Source organism: Rosa chinensis, chromosome 1 (genome assembly GCF_002994745.2).
Source record: "Rosa chinensis cultivar Old Blush chromosome 1, RchiOBHm-V2, whole genome shotgun sequence".
In the NCBI taxonomy this organism is placed as follows: domain Eukaryota; kingdom Viridiplantae; phylum Streptophyta; class Magnoliopsida; order Rosales; family Rosaceae; genus Rosa; species Rosa chinensis.
In genome coordinates, this window is record NC_037088.1 from 36,820,918 (window position 1) to 36,839,840 (window position 18,923).

The 18,923-nt window shown below is 38.8% G+C and overlaps 3 protein-coding genes across 3 annotated transcripts; 2 read left to right on the top strand and 1 right to left on the bottom strand.

Annotated features, from left to right (window-relative positions):
• The first annotated feature begins 3,280 nt into the window (after positions 1–3,280).
• On the top strand, positions 3,281–12,934 carry LOC112196589 (eukaryotic translation initiation factor 4G). The gene is given in 11 exon segments (XM_024336973.1): positions 3,281–3,442; positions 3,588–3,795; positions 4,026–4,165; positions 4,364–4,513; positions 4,747–4,820; positions 4,930–4,986; positions 5,312–6,631; positions 6,759–9,239; positions 9,242–9,864; positions 12,062–12,256; positions 12,387–12,934. Coding segments are annotated over 10 exon segments (5,529 nt in total). The 5' UTR covers positions 3,281–3,442; positions 3,588–3,637; the 3' UTR covers positions 12,718–12,934.
• A 421-nt stretch (positions 12,935–13,355) lies between these two features.
• Positions 13,356–16,539, bottom strand: LOC112196591 (metacaspase-1). Its single transcript, XM_024336984.2, has 5 exons — positions 15,959–16,539; positions 14,345–14,675; positions 14,114–14,234; positions 13,771–14,022; positions 13,356–13,554 (listed from the first exon to the last, which is right to left on the bottom strand). Exons 1-5 carry the CDS (start codon positions 16,341–16,343, stop codon positions 13,495–13,497), a joined length of 1,149 nt encoding a protein of 382 aa, XP_024192752.1. The 5' UTR covers positions 16,344–16,539; the 3' UTR covers positions 13,356–13,494.
• A 1,150-nt stretch (positions 16,540–17,689) lies between these two features.
• Positions 17,690–18,658, top strand: LOC112166007 (F-box/kelch-repeat protein At3g23880). The gene has a single exon (XM_024302756.1). It carries the CDS (start codon positions 17,690–17,692, stop codon positions 18,656–18,658), a length of 969 nt encoding a protein of 322 aa, XP_024158524.1.
• The last annotated feature ends 265 nt before the right edge of the window (positions 18,659–18,923 follow it).

An 18,923-nucleotide genomic window follows, 5' to 3' on the forward strand; every position in this document is an offset into this window, starting at 1 on the left:
AATCAGGGGCAGGTCTTGTCATGCAGGGAGCAGTTGGACTTGGCAGGTGGGCTCTTGCAATCATTTTGTTGGCTGGGTTGGTGATTGGGCCTGAAATGGGTCATTGGGCATCATTGGCCTGCTTTTATTTTTCTTGTTTTCTTTTATTATTATTTTTTAGTAGGTTGTGGCTTTATGCCATATATAAGTCCCTACCGATCTGTGGTAGTGCGATGTGGGCTTTGTCTCGAATTGTACACTTTGTATGCCTTGTCTACCCTAGGTAGGCGGCGAGTTCCTTACTTTGCCCATGATGCTTAAATAGCCTTGTCTGAAGAATGGCGCTCGTAACCGGTTTGTACTTTCCTATATCAAAGAAGGGTGGAGTTTGAAACCCTTCAGCAAACATGATCCACATAACAAGGCATCATAACACCTAGAGATACATGTTTGGTTCATCGTGTTGCTTATCTAAGCGTGTTCCTGAACTCTTTCATCCATTGACCTATAGAAAGGTGGAATGGTTCATGGAATGATGACAACAAAAAATTAATGATATTTAGCGATTAGTCTCTATAGCATAACAAGGGAATCAGTACCTAGGGCCAAACTAAGAACCAACACTAACTACTAAATTACAAATTCTCAAACACTAGCCAAATAGAGGACCTAGTGAGACTAACCAGCATATAATAAAGAACACACTAATCAAACTAAATCTATTCCTTTATTGCTATTGTCAATGATTAGAGACACGATCCTGCCACACATGGTTCATTGAATCATTGCTAATTGAGTCGTCAACCACTTAACAAGTTCATTTTAAGACATTGGCAATACCAATGATGGATAAAGAGCACTTTAACAAACCAAAATTTTGGAAAAGAAAAATCTAAGGACATAGGAAAGAAGGAAAAAGTATAAAAAAAAACAATAATTCAAAAATGAGGCTCATGCTACAATGCAAAGAGGTGTGGTTGCACGAGAATATAAAAGAAAGAGATGCAGTTACTAAGACTTTAGATGTATCAAATAAATATTTAAATATTTAATCATAAAGTGGTCCAATTTCATTTAAACAACTTTAGACTTTCATAGAAGTTACCCACTTATAACATGGTATAAGTAAATCTTATCTAGTAAAATGTCTTTTGGCGAAGATGCTCTCGAATATGTCCATTCAACATGTATAAATGCATCTTAAATATTATTATCAAAATAAGTAAAAAGATCTAAAACTCACCGACCCACCTTCTGACACAAATAGACAAATCAACGATAAGTGAAAATTTTGAAATAAACAAGTGATGACGTGTGAGCTCTCTAGTGTTTTATATCATTCTTTTCAGATTTGGGTTTACAAAAAAGGAGTGACACAAAGGACAACACATTTCAATGGTTTTTCTTTAAAAATTGAGTAGCAATAATAAATAAATAATCTGAATTAAAAAAAGAAATGGATTTGTAAATAAAAATAAATAGTAAAAAAAGTAAAAAGAGGGGAGGGGTAAAAGAATATAGAAGAAAGGGGTGTTGTTGCATGAGAATATAAAAGAAAGGGATGCAGTTACTAAGACCTTTTTTTTTTGTTTGGTCTGAAAAATGATACTAAGACTTTAGATGCATTTTATAAATATTTAATCATAAAATGGTCCAAGTTCATTTAAACAACTCTAGAGTTTTAGAGAAGTTAAGTACTGATAACGTGGTATAAGTAAACCTTATCTAGTAAAACAAATATGCCCATGCAACGGTTATAAATGTATTTTGAATATTATTATCAAAATAAGCGAAACGATCCAAAACTCACCAACCCACCTTCTGACACAAATAGACAAATCGGCGACAAGGGGAAATTTTGAAATAAATAAGCGATGACATGTGAGCCCGCCAGTGATTTACATCTTTCTTTTCAAATTTGTTTTACAGAAGAGGAGTGACACAAAGGACAACACATTTTAATGGTTTTTCTTAAAAGGTTTAGTAGCAATAAATAAATAAATAATCTAAATCAAAAAAGAAATTGATTGGTAAATAAAAATAAAAGAAAGGGGCGTTGTTGCACGAAGGGGGTGTTCTTGTACGAGAACATAAAAGAAAGGGATACAGTTACTAAGACTATAGATGCATTTTATAAATATTTAGTTATAAAATGGTCCAATTTCAATTAAACAACTCTAGACTTTTAGAGAAGTTACGCACTGATAACTTGGTATAAATAAACTTTATCCAGTAAAACGTCTTTTGGCGAAGATGCTCTAGAATATGAGCATTAAGCAATTATAAATGTATTTTAACTATTAATATCAAAATATCAAAATAAGCGAAACGATCTAGAACTCACAAACCCACATTCTATCACAAATAGACAAATCAACGACAAGTGAAAATTTTGAAATAAACAAGCGATGACGTGTGAGCTCGTGATTTACATCCTTCTTTTCAATTTGTTTTTACAGAAGAGGAGTGAGAAAGAGGACAACACATTACAATAGTTTTTCTTAAAAGGTTTAGTAGCAATAAATAAATAAATAATCTAAATTCAAAAAAGAAATTGATTGGTTTATTCAAAAAGAAAGAAAAAGAAATTGATTGGTAACTAAAATTAAATAGTAAAAAACATAAAAAGAGAAGGGAGGGGTAAAAGAATATAAAAGAAACAGGTGTTGTTGCATGAGAATATGAAAGAAAATGCAATGGTTAATAAGACTTTAGATGCAATTTATAAATATTTAATCATAAAATGGTCCAATTTCATTTAAACGACTCTACACTTTTAGAGAAGTAAAACACTAATAATGTTCCACTTTATCCAGTCCTTTGGCAAAGATGCTCTCAAATATGCCCATTAAAAGGTTATAAATGTATTTTAAATATTATTATCAAAATAAATGAGACGATCCAAAACTCACAAACTCACCTTCTGACACAGATAGACAAATCATCAACAACTGAAAATTTCAAAATAAACAAGCGATGACGTGTGAGCACCCCACTTGTTTACATCTCTCTTTTTCAATTTTTTTTCGTTTTTTATTTTATTTTATTTTTTTACAGAAGAGGAGTGAGACAAAAGACAACGCATTTCAATGACTTTTCTTAAAAAGTTTGAGTAGCAATAAATAAATAAATAAATAAATAATTCAAATTAAAAAAGAAATTGGTTGGTAAATAAAAAAAATCAATAGTTAAAAAACGTAAAAAGTGGGGGGTAAAAAAGAATAAAGACCCATTCGAATGATCTCCTAAAAAACCTACCTTTTGACCACCTGACGGGTCACAGTTTGTTACCACAATAACCCTCTCTCCCTTCTCTCTCTCTCTCTCCTTCTTACCAAAACTTCCCCATATCTCTGCTTTCTCTCTCTCTCTCTGTTTAACTTTTCCCATCACTCTCTGCGTTTCCCCTCTCCCATGGTTCCCCAATAAAACCCTAATTTTTTCTCCCACTCTCACTCCGCAGGTACACTAATCGAGCTCTCGAATCGCTCTGTTTCTCACTTATCATACGTGCTTTTTTCCGTTTTGGTTTCGTTAGGGTTTGTAGTTTTGATTGATTTGGTGTTTGTGGCGGTTGGCGGATCTGTGTGTGGTTTTGTTGTTGGCAGAGGTCAGAAAATTTTGAAGGAGAAAACTGGGAATTACAGGGTAGGGATTTATGTCCTTCAATCAATCAAGGTCGGATAAGAACGAGACGCAGTATCGTAGAACAGGGCGATCCGCGAGCTCCAATCAGCAGAACAGGGGATACTCACCCGCTTACCCTAAGGGCGCCGGTGCCGCTGGGCCCGCCCCTTCCATCTCCTCCAACCGCAGGTCCGTGTCCTTGTGCTTTTTTCTATTTTTTTTTTTAGGGTTTGTTTCGTTAAAGTTTTGTTTTTTGTTTTGTTTTTGTTTTTGCTTTTGTTGGATGGTGCAATTCAATTGAATTGCTTTCGAGTTTCGACTGCGATTTGAGGACTGAGAATTTTATTTTTTTGTGTTTTCTTGCTGAATTATGTGGTTGTTGGGAATCATGTTGTGATGGTTTTATGATGAATTTTCAGCTTCAAGAAGTCTAACAACAATGCACAAGGAGGGCAACCTAGGGGGAATGTAGCCACTGTAAATCCCTCGGATCCTGGAAGTGCTTCTGCACCGCGTGGTGGCGTACCGAATGGCGCCCATGTACAGCCGCAATTTCACGGTACGGATGTTATAGTGTCCAAGTTATGTACTTTCTTATCAGTCTGCCTGTTTGTGTGATAATGCTTTATAAGTTTGTATAGCTGGTTGAAGGGATTTGAGAATTTAAGGCAATAAGTTCTCTTTTACAATGTGCTTTCCCATTTGGTTTGATTTTCGTTTCTAAGCATTTTGTTCGTTTTGTTATGTCTTAATATAGGAGCCTCGGAGACAACTGTTACAGGCACAGCTCCCAAGCAAACAGAACCATCAGTTGCACAGAGAAGCTCTCGAGCTGTTCCGAAGGCTCCAGCTTCTCAGTCTGCCTCGGTGAATTCTGACTCAAGAGGGCCCAATACTCCTGTGAAGGGTAAGTTAATACTGTGGACTGCTGGATTTTCATGTCATTGATGTTGGGAAGGCTTGGCATATTTTCACATATGTTAAAATAAGGGGATTATGGAAATTTTAGATTCTGTCAACATTGGTTTATCAAATGAACAGTATAGTAATACACTTCACACACAAGAAACACTTTGAAAAGATGAAATATTGGTAGGATGCAGCTGTTAATGTTCTTAATCTTATATTCCAATGGTTCAGTCCCAGGAGATGCGTCTAAGGGATTTTCCTTTCAGTTCGGGTCCATAAGTCCTGGTTTGATGAATGGGATGCAGGTAATCTTATTTTGAACACTTGATACCAATTGTCTAGTTTTCTGTCTTTCAGTGCTGAACAATTCAATCTATGTTTTTTAAACTTTTGAATTTTCATTTGTGCTTGTAGATTCCTGCTCGAACCAGCTCGGCTCCCCCAAATTTGGATGAGCAGAAGCGCGATCAGGTCATCCATCTGTTAAAAGCTCACATCTGATGGTTCAATTTCACATGATACTTTATGAAATATGATTCAGTGCATTACTCAGACTCATGCATTCCTTTTATCCTTTGCAAATAATATTAAAGTGTGTTTTTGTTTTGTAATTTTTTTTTTATTATGTTATGCATAGTGTGTGATTGCCTGTGTTTGTACTTCAATTTTCTCGTGTTACTTAATTGCCACTGAGTAACTGAAGCAGTATTTGTGTCTGGGCTGATATTCTATTATCTTTTTTCTTTTTCTGTTTCAAAGTTATGGCAAAATGATCATGTCATTGTTAAACATGCAGGCACGGCATGAGTCCTTTAGACCTGCACCGTCATTGCCGACCCCTTCTGTTCCTAAGCAGCAGCTACCAAGGAAAGATCAACCTTCTGTCGACCAATCTAGTGCTGCTGAGGCTCATCTGCAACCCAAGGCCAAAAAGGAAGTGCAAGTCTCACCTACACCCCCTGCTAGCCAAACTCAGAAACCTTCTGGTCCTCCAATTCCTGGGATCTCTATGCCAATGCCATTTCATCAGCCACAGGTTTCTCTGCAGTTTGGTGGCCCCAACCAGCAGATTCAGTCACAGGGTATGACTGCCAATTCACTCCAAATGCCTGTGCCAATTCCACTACCAATAGGTAGCTCTCAAGTACAGCAGTCAATGTTCGTTTCAGGTTTACAACCCCATCCCATGCAGCCTCCTGGAATTATGCATCAGGGCCAGAGCCTGGGTTTTACCCCTCAAATGGGTCCTCAGCTGCCTCAGTTGAACAACTTGGGGATTGGTATAGGTGCACAATACCCCCAACAGCAAGGTGGAAAGTTTGCAGGCCCTCGTAAAACTCCTGTCAAGATTACACATCCAGATACACATGAAGAGTTGAGGCTTGATAAACGGGCAGATTCATATCCAGATGGTGGCTCATCAGCCGCCAGGACTCACCCTAATGTTTCTCAATCCCAGCCCATGCCTTCGTTTGCGAGTTCTCATCCTACAAGCTATTATACCAATTCTTACAATCCTAATCCCCTGTTTTTTTCATCTCCGAATTCGCATCCTTTAACAAGTAGTCACATGCCACCCAATTCACAAGCACCACGATTTAGCTACCCAGTGAGCCAGGGTCCACCCCAAAGTATGCCTTTCATGAATCCTTCAACTCACCCACCTAACCTGGAACATGCACGGGATGTACATAATAAAATTGCCTCTGTTCCATCCGCAGCTATTCCTGTTACTGTTAAACCAGCTGTCGACTCATCGCCAAACAGCACAGCTTCTGTTGAAAAAAGTGAATTCTCAAAGCCTTCAAGGCCAGCTGGAGAAGTTATCTCATCTCATCCTCAAAGGTTTCCTGGCAGTGATCCATCAGTTAACAAATCATTGCCAGTAGTGGTAAAAGTATCTGCAGGTGTGCCGGCATCAGTTATCTCATCTCCCTCTGTTGAAAGCCAAGTTTCAAGTTCTTTATCCTCTACTTCAGTTTCCCCAGCTGAGGAGTCTGTACCAGTTGTAACCGCCACTGAAGTCAGAAAAAAGGAATCCCTTAGTCGGTCAAACTCAATTAAAGATCAGCAGAAGAAACCAGGCAAGAAAGGGAATGTTCAACCACAGCATCAGGTACTTTTTTTAATACTTGGTGGGCAGATCACTTTCTGTCTTGTCTTTTAATTTTGATGGTTTTTACAAAAACGATGTAAATATCTAACTGTTTGAAATTTTTTTGTCTGCTTGCATTTTGACACAGGTCGTTGGGCAATCTAGTACTACATCAAGCCTTCCTTCTCGGGCTTCAGAACATGCCATATCATCTAGTATTGGTCCTTCTGAACCTGTAGAGGGTAATACAGCTCCTGTTCCAGAAAGTATTGAATCTGTGCCAGAATTGGCCAGGGAATCACTATCAAATGTTAGTTCGGCCACTGCTGTTGTTTCTGACTCAAAGGCTGAAGCAGTTCGAGAAGGCGCCAACTCCTCCTCTTCTGAAATCAGTACTGGGGTTTCTGTCAATACTGCTGATGTTGTTCATCAAAGTCAAACAGGGAATTCTTCACTGCTGGATGAACGAGGGAAAGAGGAATTGGTGGGAGCAGAAAAACAGTCGGAAGAAAATTTGCCTGAAGGATACAAACAAGATGCTAATAGTCCTAGTATTTCTTCAGAATCTACCTCTGTGAAAAGTCTGGAATCTGTTAACAAAGCAGCAGAGCACTCTGTCGCAAAGGAAACCACTGAAGGCAATGTTATTGGAACTTCTGAAACTGCACAAGGAGGCAAAGATCAACATGTCAGGAGCAATTCAGAATTAGATGGGATGGATGCCTCTTCAAGCAGAAGTGATAGCATGGGTAATAATGAAGTAGCTTCCTCAAAACCTAGTAGACCAGATCAGCCCTCTGCTCCTTTTCAATCCACAGAATTTTCAGGTACTACTTCAAAGCATGAAGGGGAAAGTGTGGATAATACTGTTGGTGGGGGAAATATTGAGAATATTGTTAGTGGTGGTGATTCACTTACAGTGTCAGGTTCCAAGGATAAACCCCTTCCCGAACTGAGTAGAACTAAGAGTACTATTGCAAAAGGGGGGAAGAAGAAAAGAAAAGAAATTCTTTCTAAGGCTGATGCTGCTGGGGTAACCTCTGATTTATATGGGGCTTATAAGAACCCTGAAGACAAGAAAGATGTAGCATCTTCTGAGAGTGCTGAGAGCACTTCTACTAGCATATTATCAAAGCAGGAAGCTGCTGATTCTACTCAGCAAGTTTCTGCAGTCAGAGATGAAGGTGCACCGAGTAAAGCTGAGCCCGATGATTGGGAAGATGCTGCTGACATCTCTACACCGAAACTGGAAACCTCAGATAGTGGAGAACAGGCCCGTGGTGACATAGATGGGAGTGGACATGGGGCAAAGAAGTATTCCAGAGATTTTCTTCTGAAATTTTCAATGCAGTTTTCTGACCTACCAGAGGGTTTTGAGATTACGTCTGATATGTCAGAAATCTTGAATGTCAATGTGAATGCTTCTGCTTCTGTCGATTATGATTCAATCCCAAGTCCTGGAAGAATTATTGACAGGCCAGGAGGGGCAGGAAGACTTGATCGACGTGGAAGTGGATTGAATGAAGATGATAGATGGAACAAAGGCAGTAATTCCAATTTCCGCCCTGTCCAAGGAAATTTTGGTGTTCTGAGAAGTCCAGGTCCACGGGGACAAGCTCAGCATGTTAGAGGGATCCTACCTGGGCCAATTGCAGGTTCTCAGGGAGGGATGCAAAGAAATAATCCTGATGCTGACAGGTGGCAGAGAGCTACAAATTTTCAACCAAAGGGGTTGATGCCTTCACCTCAGACTCCATTACAGGTGATGCACAAAGCTGAGAGGAAGTATGAAGTAGGTAAAGTGAGTGATGAAGAACAGGCCAAGCAAAGGCAGTTGAAGGCTATATTAAACAAGCTGACTCCCCAGAATTTTGAAAGACTGTTTGAGCAAGTAAAAGTTGTTAATATTGATAATGCCACAACACTGACCGGGGTAATCTCTCAAATCTTTGATAAGGCTTTAATGGAGCCTACTTTCTGTGAGATGTATGCAAACTTCTGTTTTTATCTTGCCGCGGAGTTGCCTGATTTCAGTGAAGACAATGAAAAGATAACCTTTAAGAGGTTGCTTTTGAACAAGTGTCAGGAGGAATTTGAGAGGGGAGAGAGAGAGCAAGAGGAAGCCAATAAGGCTGATGAGGAGGGTGAAGTGAAACAGTCTGAAGAAGAAAGAGAAGAGAAAAGAATTAAAGCACGGAGACGAATGTTGGGTAACATTAGATTAATTGGGGAGTTATACAAGAAGAAAATGTTGACCGAGAGAATAATGCATGAGTGCATTAAAAAGTTGTTAGGTCAGCAGCAGACTCCAGATGAGGAAGATATTGAAGCTTTGTGCAAACTAATGAGCACAATTGGGGAGATGATTGATCATCCGAAAGCCAAGGAGCACATGGATGCATATTTTGAGAGGATGAAAAATCTATCGAATAACATGAAACTATCTTCTAGGGTTAGGTTCATGTTGAAGGATACAATTGATCTGCGCAAGAATAAATGGCAGCAGAGGAGGAAAGTTGAAGGACCAAAAAAAATCGAGGAAGTGCACAGAGATGCTGCACAAGAGCGACAGGCACAAGCTAGTAGGCTGGGCCGTGGTCCAGGTATGAATCCATCAGCTAGAAGGGCCCCCCCATGGAATTTAGTCCAAGAGGGTCGACTATGTTATCTCCATCAAATGCACAAATGGGTGGTTTCCGTGGGATGCCCACTCCGGCTCGTGGTTTTGGAAGTCAGGATGCCCGTGCAGATGTCCGTGTAGATGAAAGACATTCTTATGAGGGTAGGACCTTGTCAGCCTTGACACAAAGACCTATGGGTGATGATTCCATTACTTTGGGTCCCCAGGGTGGTCTTGCCAGAGGAATGTCTGTCAGAGGACCACCTTCAATGTCAGCTGCTCTCCCTGAGATATCTCCTAATCCTGGAGACTCCAGGAGGATGACAGCTGGTTTGAATGGTTTTAGTTCCCTCTCAGAGCGGGGAACTTACAACCCTAGGGAGGATCTAATGCCGAGATTTGTGCTGCCCGATAGATTTGGAGGTCCAGCTGCTTATGATCAGTCAAGTGCCCCAGAGCGTAATATAAATTTTGGTGGTAGGGACCCAAGGAGTTCAGATCGTAGTTTCGAAAGATCTCTGACTACACCATCCACACGTACACAGGGGGCAGCTTTAACTCAAAATGTTCCTTCAGAAAAGTCGGAAGAACGTCTTAGAGATATGTCGTTGGGAGCAATTAAGGAATTTTACAGGTATGTTGTCATCCCTTGCATGCTTATTGTCATCACGCAATTGTATTACTTTCTTGGTCCTTAGGTGCTATCTTTGATGTGATACTTCTTAGGTGATAACTTTGATGTGATACTTCTTAGGGGATAACTTTGATGTGATAATTCTTAGGTGCTAGAAATCATTTTTATTTAGTGGAAGAGCTGTAGCGCATGTGTGTTATGCCCTATGGGAATGGATAGGATTTGGGTCTATGGTTAGGCAACACAGTTAACTTCAATCAAAGAAATTTGGTCGAGACTTTTTGTTTTGGGTGCAACTTAATCCAATTCTTATCTTTAGTCAAAAGATAGAAAGGAAAAGCAACTACATAACTTAATGAATGAATATGAGTCAAGGTAGTTTAGATACACGACTTTTATTTTCTTTTGGTTATTGCTTGTCTTGTGTGTAGGCTACAAGTTTAAGGTTTAGTGTCCTGTGGTTGGGGTGACACTCAATATGCCGCTGTGGTTTAAAAATGTCTAATAATTCCCTTCTGGTTTGCACTCCTTGTCAACTCTTGGTTCGATATTCTTCATTCATTTTTCCCAAAGAAATTGTCATATATTTTGCAGACAATGCAAATAACTTAAAAGTATCTCCTTGGTTCCGTTAAGAGCAGCAGCTATAACTCTTGTTAGTGAAGAGATGTGAAGAATTAGCATGTTCTACAAACCACAAGGGTTTTGTTAGACTACCACATGGTCAATGTTGATTGTTACCCCACCAGAATGACTTCCGTAACTGATATATTGGAGTCGCAACCTGTGTTACTGTCAAATATTAGATGGAATTATAATACAGGGTCCGTCAGACATTTGATGAGGGAAGTAAGAATACAGGTCTCATGTTCATAATTTCCTGTTGGCCAAAATAAAAGCTGAACAAGGGAAAGAGAGCTATAGGGGCCATAATAGCTATGATTTCTATCCACACTGAAATTTCTCCTCACAACCAATTCCTCTGCATCTTGGTATGCAGTTTGTCATGTTTTAGTTGTCACGCTAACAGTTGAGCAGCATGCTTGCTACTATTAAGATTTAGTTTTTTTGTTTTTTTTGTTTCCCCCCTACCTTAATAGGGAATGTTACTGCAAGATCTTTTCGTAGTGGGCTTCTTGGTATGCATTTTGTCATGTTTTAGTTGTCACGCTAACAGTTGAGCAGCATACTTGCTACTATTAAGATTTAGTTTTTTTTTCTCTCTCTAAATCTTGAAATAAGGAAATTCGGATCATTGTAGCACTCACAGTCTAACCCTTGAAGGTTTATATGGTGAAAGAGAATCATAACACTATTGTTTTTTTCGTATGTACCTGTATTCCTTGTATCAAAAAATACTACTGTTTTTTTTTTTTGTATGTACATGTTCTTCCTTGTTTGTTGGATTCATAAACAAGAGTTTTCTTTGAGTACATTAGTAATTGAAAACATTTGAGTACATTAGTAATTGAAAACAGCATTGCTGAGCATTTCTCTTTGGGTTTGATTGATGAACTTGATTTGGTCTGCCCACTAGATGTCAGTATGACATTTGTAGGGTGGGTGTTCATCATATTAATGCATTATGTTGGCCTGTTTATTCCCATTTTAATGCAAATATGGTTTTGTCTCATTAATTTATTTTCTGTTTCAAGAAAGCAGTATTTCTCTAAGAACATGGAGTAGAAGCTAAATAGAGGCTTCTTTTTTTTACACTATTTTTATATTATCAACATTTATATTTTTTAATATCTTTGTTTTTTTTTTAATTTTAAAACTTATGACTGAAGCATTAGTAGTTTAAATTACATTAAGCATTGAAACCGATAAAAAGTGAACTGAAACTTGGTTGACACTACAGTACTTTAAGAATCCTCTGAGCTTGAATTAAACTCATAGGTAGTAATTTCAATTGAATCTTTCTTTCCTTTTTTTTTTTTTTTTGCTTTAGGCTGATTTGGTTAACTGCTTATATTTATGTATGATCTGGATTCTGATGTGTATTTTTTATGTTGTATTATTATCATCCAAAAAAGAAGTTATTTATTTATTTTTGCATAATTATGTGGCAAAATTTGTAGAAGCAATATGTTTTGGACACTCTCGGGTACTTCTTCTGGTCACTTGAGATTGTTGATGCGTTGGAGCTTCCTATATGCTCAGTCTTAATAATCAGTTTTTTGGTGTAATGTTTTAGTGCCCGAGACGAGAAGGAAGTTGTTCTATGCATCAAAGACTTGAACTCACCAAGCTTCCATCCAACAATGATATCTCTTTGGGTCACAGACTCTTTTGAGAGGAAGGACGGAGAGAGAGATCTCTTCGCAAAGCTTCTAGTTAATCTTACCAAGTCCCAGGATGGAACTTTGAGTCAGTCCCAGCTCATCAAAGGGTAGGGGAAAGTTCTTTTTCCCTTTTTTTCTTTGGCCGATCAAGTTTACTTTTTCACTGTTAATTGAAATATATGGCCTTATTTATTATCAGATTTTTTCTTTTGTTTAACTTTTTCTTCCTCTGCCCAGGTTTGAAAATGTTCTCTCCACCTTGGAGGATGCCGTGAATGATGCCCCTAGAGCACCAGAGTTTCTTGCCCGGATATTTGCCAAAGGCATTTTAGAAAATGTAGTTTCGTTGAATCAAATTGGGCAATTAATACGTGAAGGTGGAGAGGAGCCAGGACGACTTCTGGAAGTTGGGCTTGCAGGCAATGTTCTCGGCAATATCTTGGAGATTATCAAATCAGAGAAAGGAGAGAGTGTTCTCAATGAGATTCGTACATCCTCCAACTTGCGGTTGGAGAATTTCCGGCCTCCAGATCCTCTCAAATCAAGGACACTAGAGAAATTTCTTTAGACATAGTGATGCTCATTGTAATCCTTAGGAAAGAAAGAAAAAAAATTCATGGGGCCAGTGCTCTTAGGGCGCGTAATGAATTTGCAAAAAATATTTTTCCAGGTGGGTGGTCGGAAATTTATGTATGGGGTTTGTAGTTGGCATTCTCCATGTTTCAATGTTATTTATTAAAACATTACTGCAGTTATGGAAGGTTCAATTGAGCATCATTTTTTAATCTCCCTGTTCTTTTCATGTGGACTTGTTTAGTGTCCATATAATGTCTGCAATAATGCTCCTCAATCTACTTATTTCTTACGAGAGTTGCGACTAATATTTGGTTATATTTTAGACAACAACGCTAGTGTCGGATGTGAATTGGTCATGAACAGAGTCTTCCACTCGTCTCATTTTATTCAGACGTTCAAAGAATCATTTCATTTATAAGTAGACACTGTAATTTCCGTTTTCATGGATTTTCATTCAAGCTCTTCTTTGTATAAGCGCCTGTTCCCCGTCAGCTCCACGTTATCATTTTGTTAAGACCAGAAGAGTAACGCGTAAAGAAGGTACTTCACAATTTCATATACTGGGGATTTCAGATGCATATCCTGTTTCACCATAAACATCCTAGGAACAGAGGACAGCTATACCAAAGGTAAGGAGCAGTGCAAACAAGGGTATCCTATCGATAGGAAACATAAAAGAATGTTTAATATATTCATTACCCATCAAGTTGTTTCACAAATATCTAGACTAAAATACATGAAGTGTTGATATGTGTAGACAGATAAAAGATCATAGGACGAAAGGTTTCGTGTACACATCGAACGGCTCACAGGCAGTTAATTGAGGCTCCTGTAACAAGCAAAACGAAACGGCACATCAATGACAATAAATTGCAATGTTAAGGAAAAATAAATATATGAGAATTTAATTTAACCGGATGCTTATAAACTAATGAGACTCCTGTGCAGATGAAGCTTGTTTTCATACAGAAAGCCTATAGTGATATAACGACAACTATCATTGAACTTTCAATACCAATACAAAGAATGTCGTGCAAGCCAATACCTGTCTTAGCCCTCCACTACCACCAACACTTCCGCCTGTTAGAAGCATGCTGACAAGCGATGTAACAGCACCTCCACTACCACCAAGGAGAGAAGCAGCAGCACTACCACCACCACCGCCGCTAGAACCCGTACTTCGAATGGTATTACGCATAGAATTGAGTATGCTCCCATATGTGGCTGCCTGTCCACGCTCGATTGCTTGGATGAAGCAGAAAGTCATGGCACCGGTTGATGTGATCTTGGATAGAGCCTGTACCCCAAAAAGTATCAATCATATGTGTGGAAATTGAAGCTATAAACATTACTGAACTCGAGACATTTTTTTTCCGTGTCAAACTTACTGATGTATCAGCAGAGGTTTGATCGTCATCACAACCACTGATAGATATAGCTTCTCCACCACTTGTTCCTTTCCACATGCCTGATCGAGGGCGATGATCCTCCCATACATATTTTCCACCCCTAAATCAACAAGGGATATCCACATATACAAATCTTATTTTAGAAGAGGACTATAGGTAGACATAGAAAGCGAAGCAAGACATGCATAACTTCATATTACACCCACTAACCTGTCCATTCTGCAAAGGAATGGCAAATCCAGTACAGTGCCACTATGACAGGAGTCTATAATTGCATGAAGCTTGACTCCATGTGGAAGGGGCTTAACAATTGTTGCATTTATCTCATCATCGACAATCATACCCTGGGTTTCGAAGTCAAGGGGACAAAGGGTTTCATCATATCCATCAACTTCATCATCATGATAAGCCCTCTGCCGTGAACCATGACCAGAGTAGTGAAACACAAGGGAGTCACCTGGTTGGCATCCTTGTACAAGCCAATGTAATGCCATTCTAATGTTGTATTTATTTGGAATCTTAGCTGGGTGAGTTTCTTCTTCTGCAGTACAAAATATGTAAAGAATTAACAGTATACATGTTAAAAAATAAGAATACAAAATACAATTTGCCAAAGGCTATTTACTTTCGCTTCGTATTTGCCAAATGATTTGCATCAAGACAAATTCGCAAGCATTTGCTTTGAGATGGGTATATAATTTTTCTGTGTCATTTGGTTACTAGAAAAGGATAATTTCATACTAGAAGGGGAAAGGTTATTAAGAAGCTTCTCTGTTTCCAGGTGAAGGCATATTTTGAAAGAAATGACACAACAAAAGTTAGCCCTTTTTGTCAACTCCTGATGATGACAGATTGAAGAACAAGACAAAATTAATTATCGTGATTAAAGTACTTGCAACTACAAATGACAATAACCAAGGGATGCAATATCATCCTGAAAGTACTGAAGCTGTGTGCTTACGAGCCTTGACTTAAACTAGGCCAGCTCTAGTTTTTCAAGTAGTTACCTTGCAGGAGAGCATTAAGCCAATAAATTTGTTGCAATAGCACGCAACGCTTAACCATTCCCTTGTCTTGTTCATGAAACAACCATTGCCCTCACAAGGGAGTAGAAGTTCAACATAACAGAACAAAATTGGAACTAAGAAGTCAGGCAGTCCCCAGACCCAGATACAACTACTCTAAAAAAAAAAAAAAAAAAGGTACCAACCCCTGCGGCCCTGCAGTTTCAATGGAATTTACATATTGCTCGCCAATAAAGTTTCTACATCCGCCCGACCACCCTTCACTGTAAGCTTCCTATTTAGTGTTAAGCTCAGATATGAAATTCATAAAGAGTCCCAAAAGCCTAAAAACCCCCCATTCCTGATCTAATCATCAAGTCATGCAAAATATGCTTAACAAGCTGGAAGATGCAACTGTTAAACTTCCATCACCTGATGTATTTTAATTTTCCTCAAAGACGACATAAAAGTATAAAATCATGGTTGAATCAAGCCATCATGACCAGTAGTCAGCTACATTTAGGCATCGGTAATTACCTTACCAAATATGATGAAAATCACCCAAAAATTTCATCACACTCCTACTCTTATCTTCTCCTATAAATAACCGATTCGCTTTCCTATATACAACATTTATATCCAACTGCATTTCTCATTTAAACTTCCTCATAAAAAAACTACCCCAAATGCTTCAAACAGCTCCATTTCTCAAAAGTCTCAACCTTTATGATCTAAAGAGTCCAATATAACACTTATATATGAATATATAACTTGAATATAACAATCATATATAACAAGCAATGTGCAACATGATCCATACCAGTGAGCATGACAATGGATTCGTCGGGAAACTTGAACTTGTTGATGAGGAGATACCGCATGCATTTGGCGTCATTGATGCAACCCTTGAGCTCATGCCTCGAGTATTTATACGATATCCCGCAGATCACCGCCTTCTTCCGGCCGTGCACGCTCGGCGGAGGGCCCGGCGGCGCTTGGTTGTAGGGCGAGGGAGGAGGGGGAGGCGCGTGGCCGTAAGGAGAGGGAGGTGGGAGCGCGTGGGAGGAGGGAAGTGAGTGTAGGGAGCGTGGGTCCGCGATTAGGGTGACGGCCTGGCAGAGGGCGCAGCGGATCGACTGAGCGCCCGACGGAAGCTGGAGCGGGGTGTGGCAGTTGGAGCAGTTCACCAGCATATTGCTGTACATGGTGGCGGTGGCGGTGGCGGTGGCGGTCGGATTTGGAATTTGGAGGAGAGGGCAGGGGTAGAATGGGAATCGAATTGAGTTTTGAGAGAAAAAGAGAGATGGATGGGAGGGAGGAAGAGGATTAAGAATTAAACTGGGTTTCGATTGGAACAAGAAAGACGAGGGTACGCACTGATTACGTCATTAATAACGCGTTAAATACGACCAAGTTTGACATATGATATCAAGGATAAGAGTTGATAGAATATCAAGGATAGACTATAGAGTTATTGGTAGAGGAGGAAAGTTCTACAAACTAATATTTTAAAATATTCTAGAACAAAAAAAAAGGAAATTAAATTTATGTAGCTAGTTTGGCCTTTAATTAACCAGGTGGTTAGCTTGTTTTGCAAAGTTGGAAGGGTTCGGAAATTGGCACCGCACTGATGATTTGGGCGAAAGTGATCGCTGGCGTTTGCTCGGAAACCCCAAACCCAAAGCCAATATAGTTTACCATCTATGTACCGATTTTATTAAGTTTTTCGTTTTAGACTTGATCAAAATTTAAAAAAGATTCATCTTTTCACTTAAAGTATTTGTTTGGTTCACGAAATTAGAGCTTTGAAAAATGATTACGTCATACCTTATCATAAGTCTGTCCTGATAGAAAAAAAAAAAAAAATCGGTGTCTAGTTAAAAGTTAAAATAATATAAGAGAGATTTGATCTATTTTCACAAAAAAGAAAAAAAAGAAAAACACCGTTACCTTGACCTAGGGTTTAGTACTGTTATATCTACTTGGTGGCTATAACAAGTAGAATATGTATACTATAACAAGATCTTACTTGGTGGCTAAGTAATCGTAGTATTGATTGTCGCACATTGACTAGAATTCTAGTCTTCCTAGTAGAGCACGAGTACTCTCCGCTCCTCTATGATATTCATTCTGATGCGCTAATACCTCGATCTTAATCTGTTATAATGATATTCATTCTGATGCGCTGCTTATGTGCTGTCTCATCCTCCATAGACAGCAGCGAAGAATTTGAATGTGCTTCAATTCATCAGCTTCTCTTAAGGTGAGTTAATTTATCTGCAATAAGTACTTACATTGTCTCAATTAAGTTGTATTTTTTCCGAGATCATCAGCTGTTCTACATAGATTTTTCGTGTATAACATGTCAACTATGGAGCAAGGCACACGAAGGGATGCAGAATTGTTCAAATTCATACCCGAGGAAATTATGTTTGAAATCCTCACAAGATTATCAGTGAAATCTTTACTGAGATTCAGATGTGTTTGCAAATCTTGGAACTCATTAATTACCAGTCCAAATTTCATAAACAACCATCTTGAAAGACATGATATGGATAGTTCTTGTGACTATTTACTTGTCCAGACTGGTAGTGCAAAGTCACTCTTTTGTGCAAAAACATTTGTCAAGTATATGGACTTAGATCTTCCAAGTTGCGAGATGTATCTCGGTTTCAATGACTTCTTTGTTTATGGTTCGTGCAATGGATTGCTGTGCATCTGTGCTAACCATGCATATGGGCCTTTGAACAGTTCCATGTATATGTGGAATCCATCGAACAGAAAAATCAAGAGACTTCCACAAGGTCTTTACCAAAATGTGGGTATTAATGTCAGTCTCGGGTTTGGATTTCACCGTCAGAAAAACGACTATAAAGTTGTGAAGATTGTACATGGGGAAATTATGTACAAAGTTGAGGTCTACTCCCTTAGATTGAATTCATGGAGAGAACTTGGTGCAGTTCTCCCCATTTGGTCCTACTCTACATACCTAAACAAATCTGCAATACATGTCAATGGAGTTGTGTACTGGATGGTAAAGGAGAAAAACTCTGCAAGATCTTTCATACTTTCTTTTGATATGGACAATGAGGTTTTCCAAAAGATGGAACTCCCTGAGAAACTAGTCGGAGGGATTGGTTCTGTTAGTATCCAAGTGTTTGAGAAATCCCTTTCTTTGATACACTTGAGAGAAGATGAGGATAATCTTGTAAGGCATGTTTCTTACTGTGACATCTGGGTTATGGGACTGGAAACATGGAAAATGATTCGCACGATTCTTCTACCGCAAGTGAGACTTTATCCAGCATATGGACGTATGGCATGGCCATTGAGCTTTACAACAGATGGAGTTTATATTGTAAGGCTGGATGAAAAAGAATTCCAAACTTTGGTTTTATTTGATCCTATATCGCAAGAAGCTGAGGCAATAACTAGAGTTAAACCGGGTTTTTATGGCTACATTACCTACATATACATGGAGGTCCACGCTTATAAAGAAACTCTAATTTTACTCGACTGAATTACGAGTTTTTTTTTTTTTTGGTTTTTATCTTTGGTAAATTAACCTTTCATCCTTTTAAGAATTTCACTTCATGTATTCGTTGGGTTGGATTTGTCCATCTTATGTTACTTATTCGGTCTTCTACAGTTTTTCTTCTCTTATTTTTTATTGTTTAGTTACAGAAAAGGTCTACGTGCAGGGGCGGAGCCACGTGGGGACCCAGTGGGTCCCGTGCCCCACTGAGTTTTATATATATTTTTTAATTTCTGTATATGAAAATCAA

Coding starts and splice junctions, on each gene's coding strand:
- LOC112166007 (XM_024302756.1), top strand. CDS start 17,690: ATGGATAGTTCTTGTGACTATTTACTTGTCCAGACTGGTAGTGCAAAG.
- LOC112196591 (XM_024336984.2), bottom strand. CDS start 16,343: ATGTACAGCAATATGCTGGTGAACTGCTCCAACTGCCACACCCCGCTC. Junction 14,676..15,958: donor ATCCATTGTCATGCTCACTG/GTATGGATCATG, acceptor TTTGTACTGCAG/AAGAAGAAACTCACCCAGCT. Junction 14,023..14,113: donor AAACCTCTGCTGATACATCA/GTAAGTTTGACA, acceptor TTTGGGGTACAG/GCTCTATCCAAGATCACATC.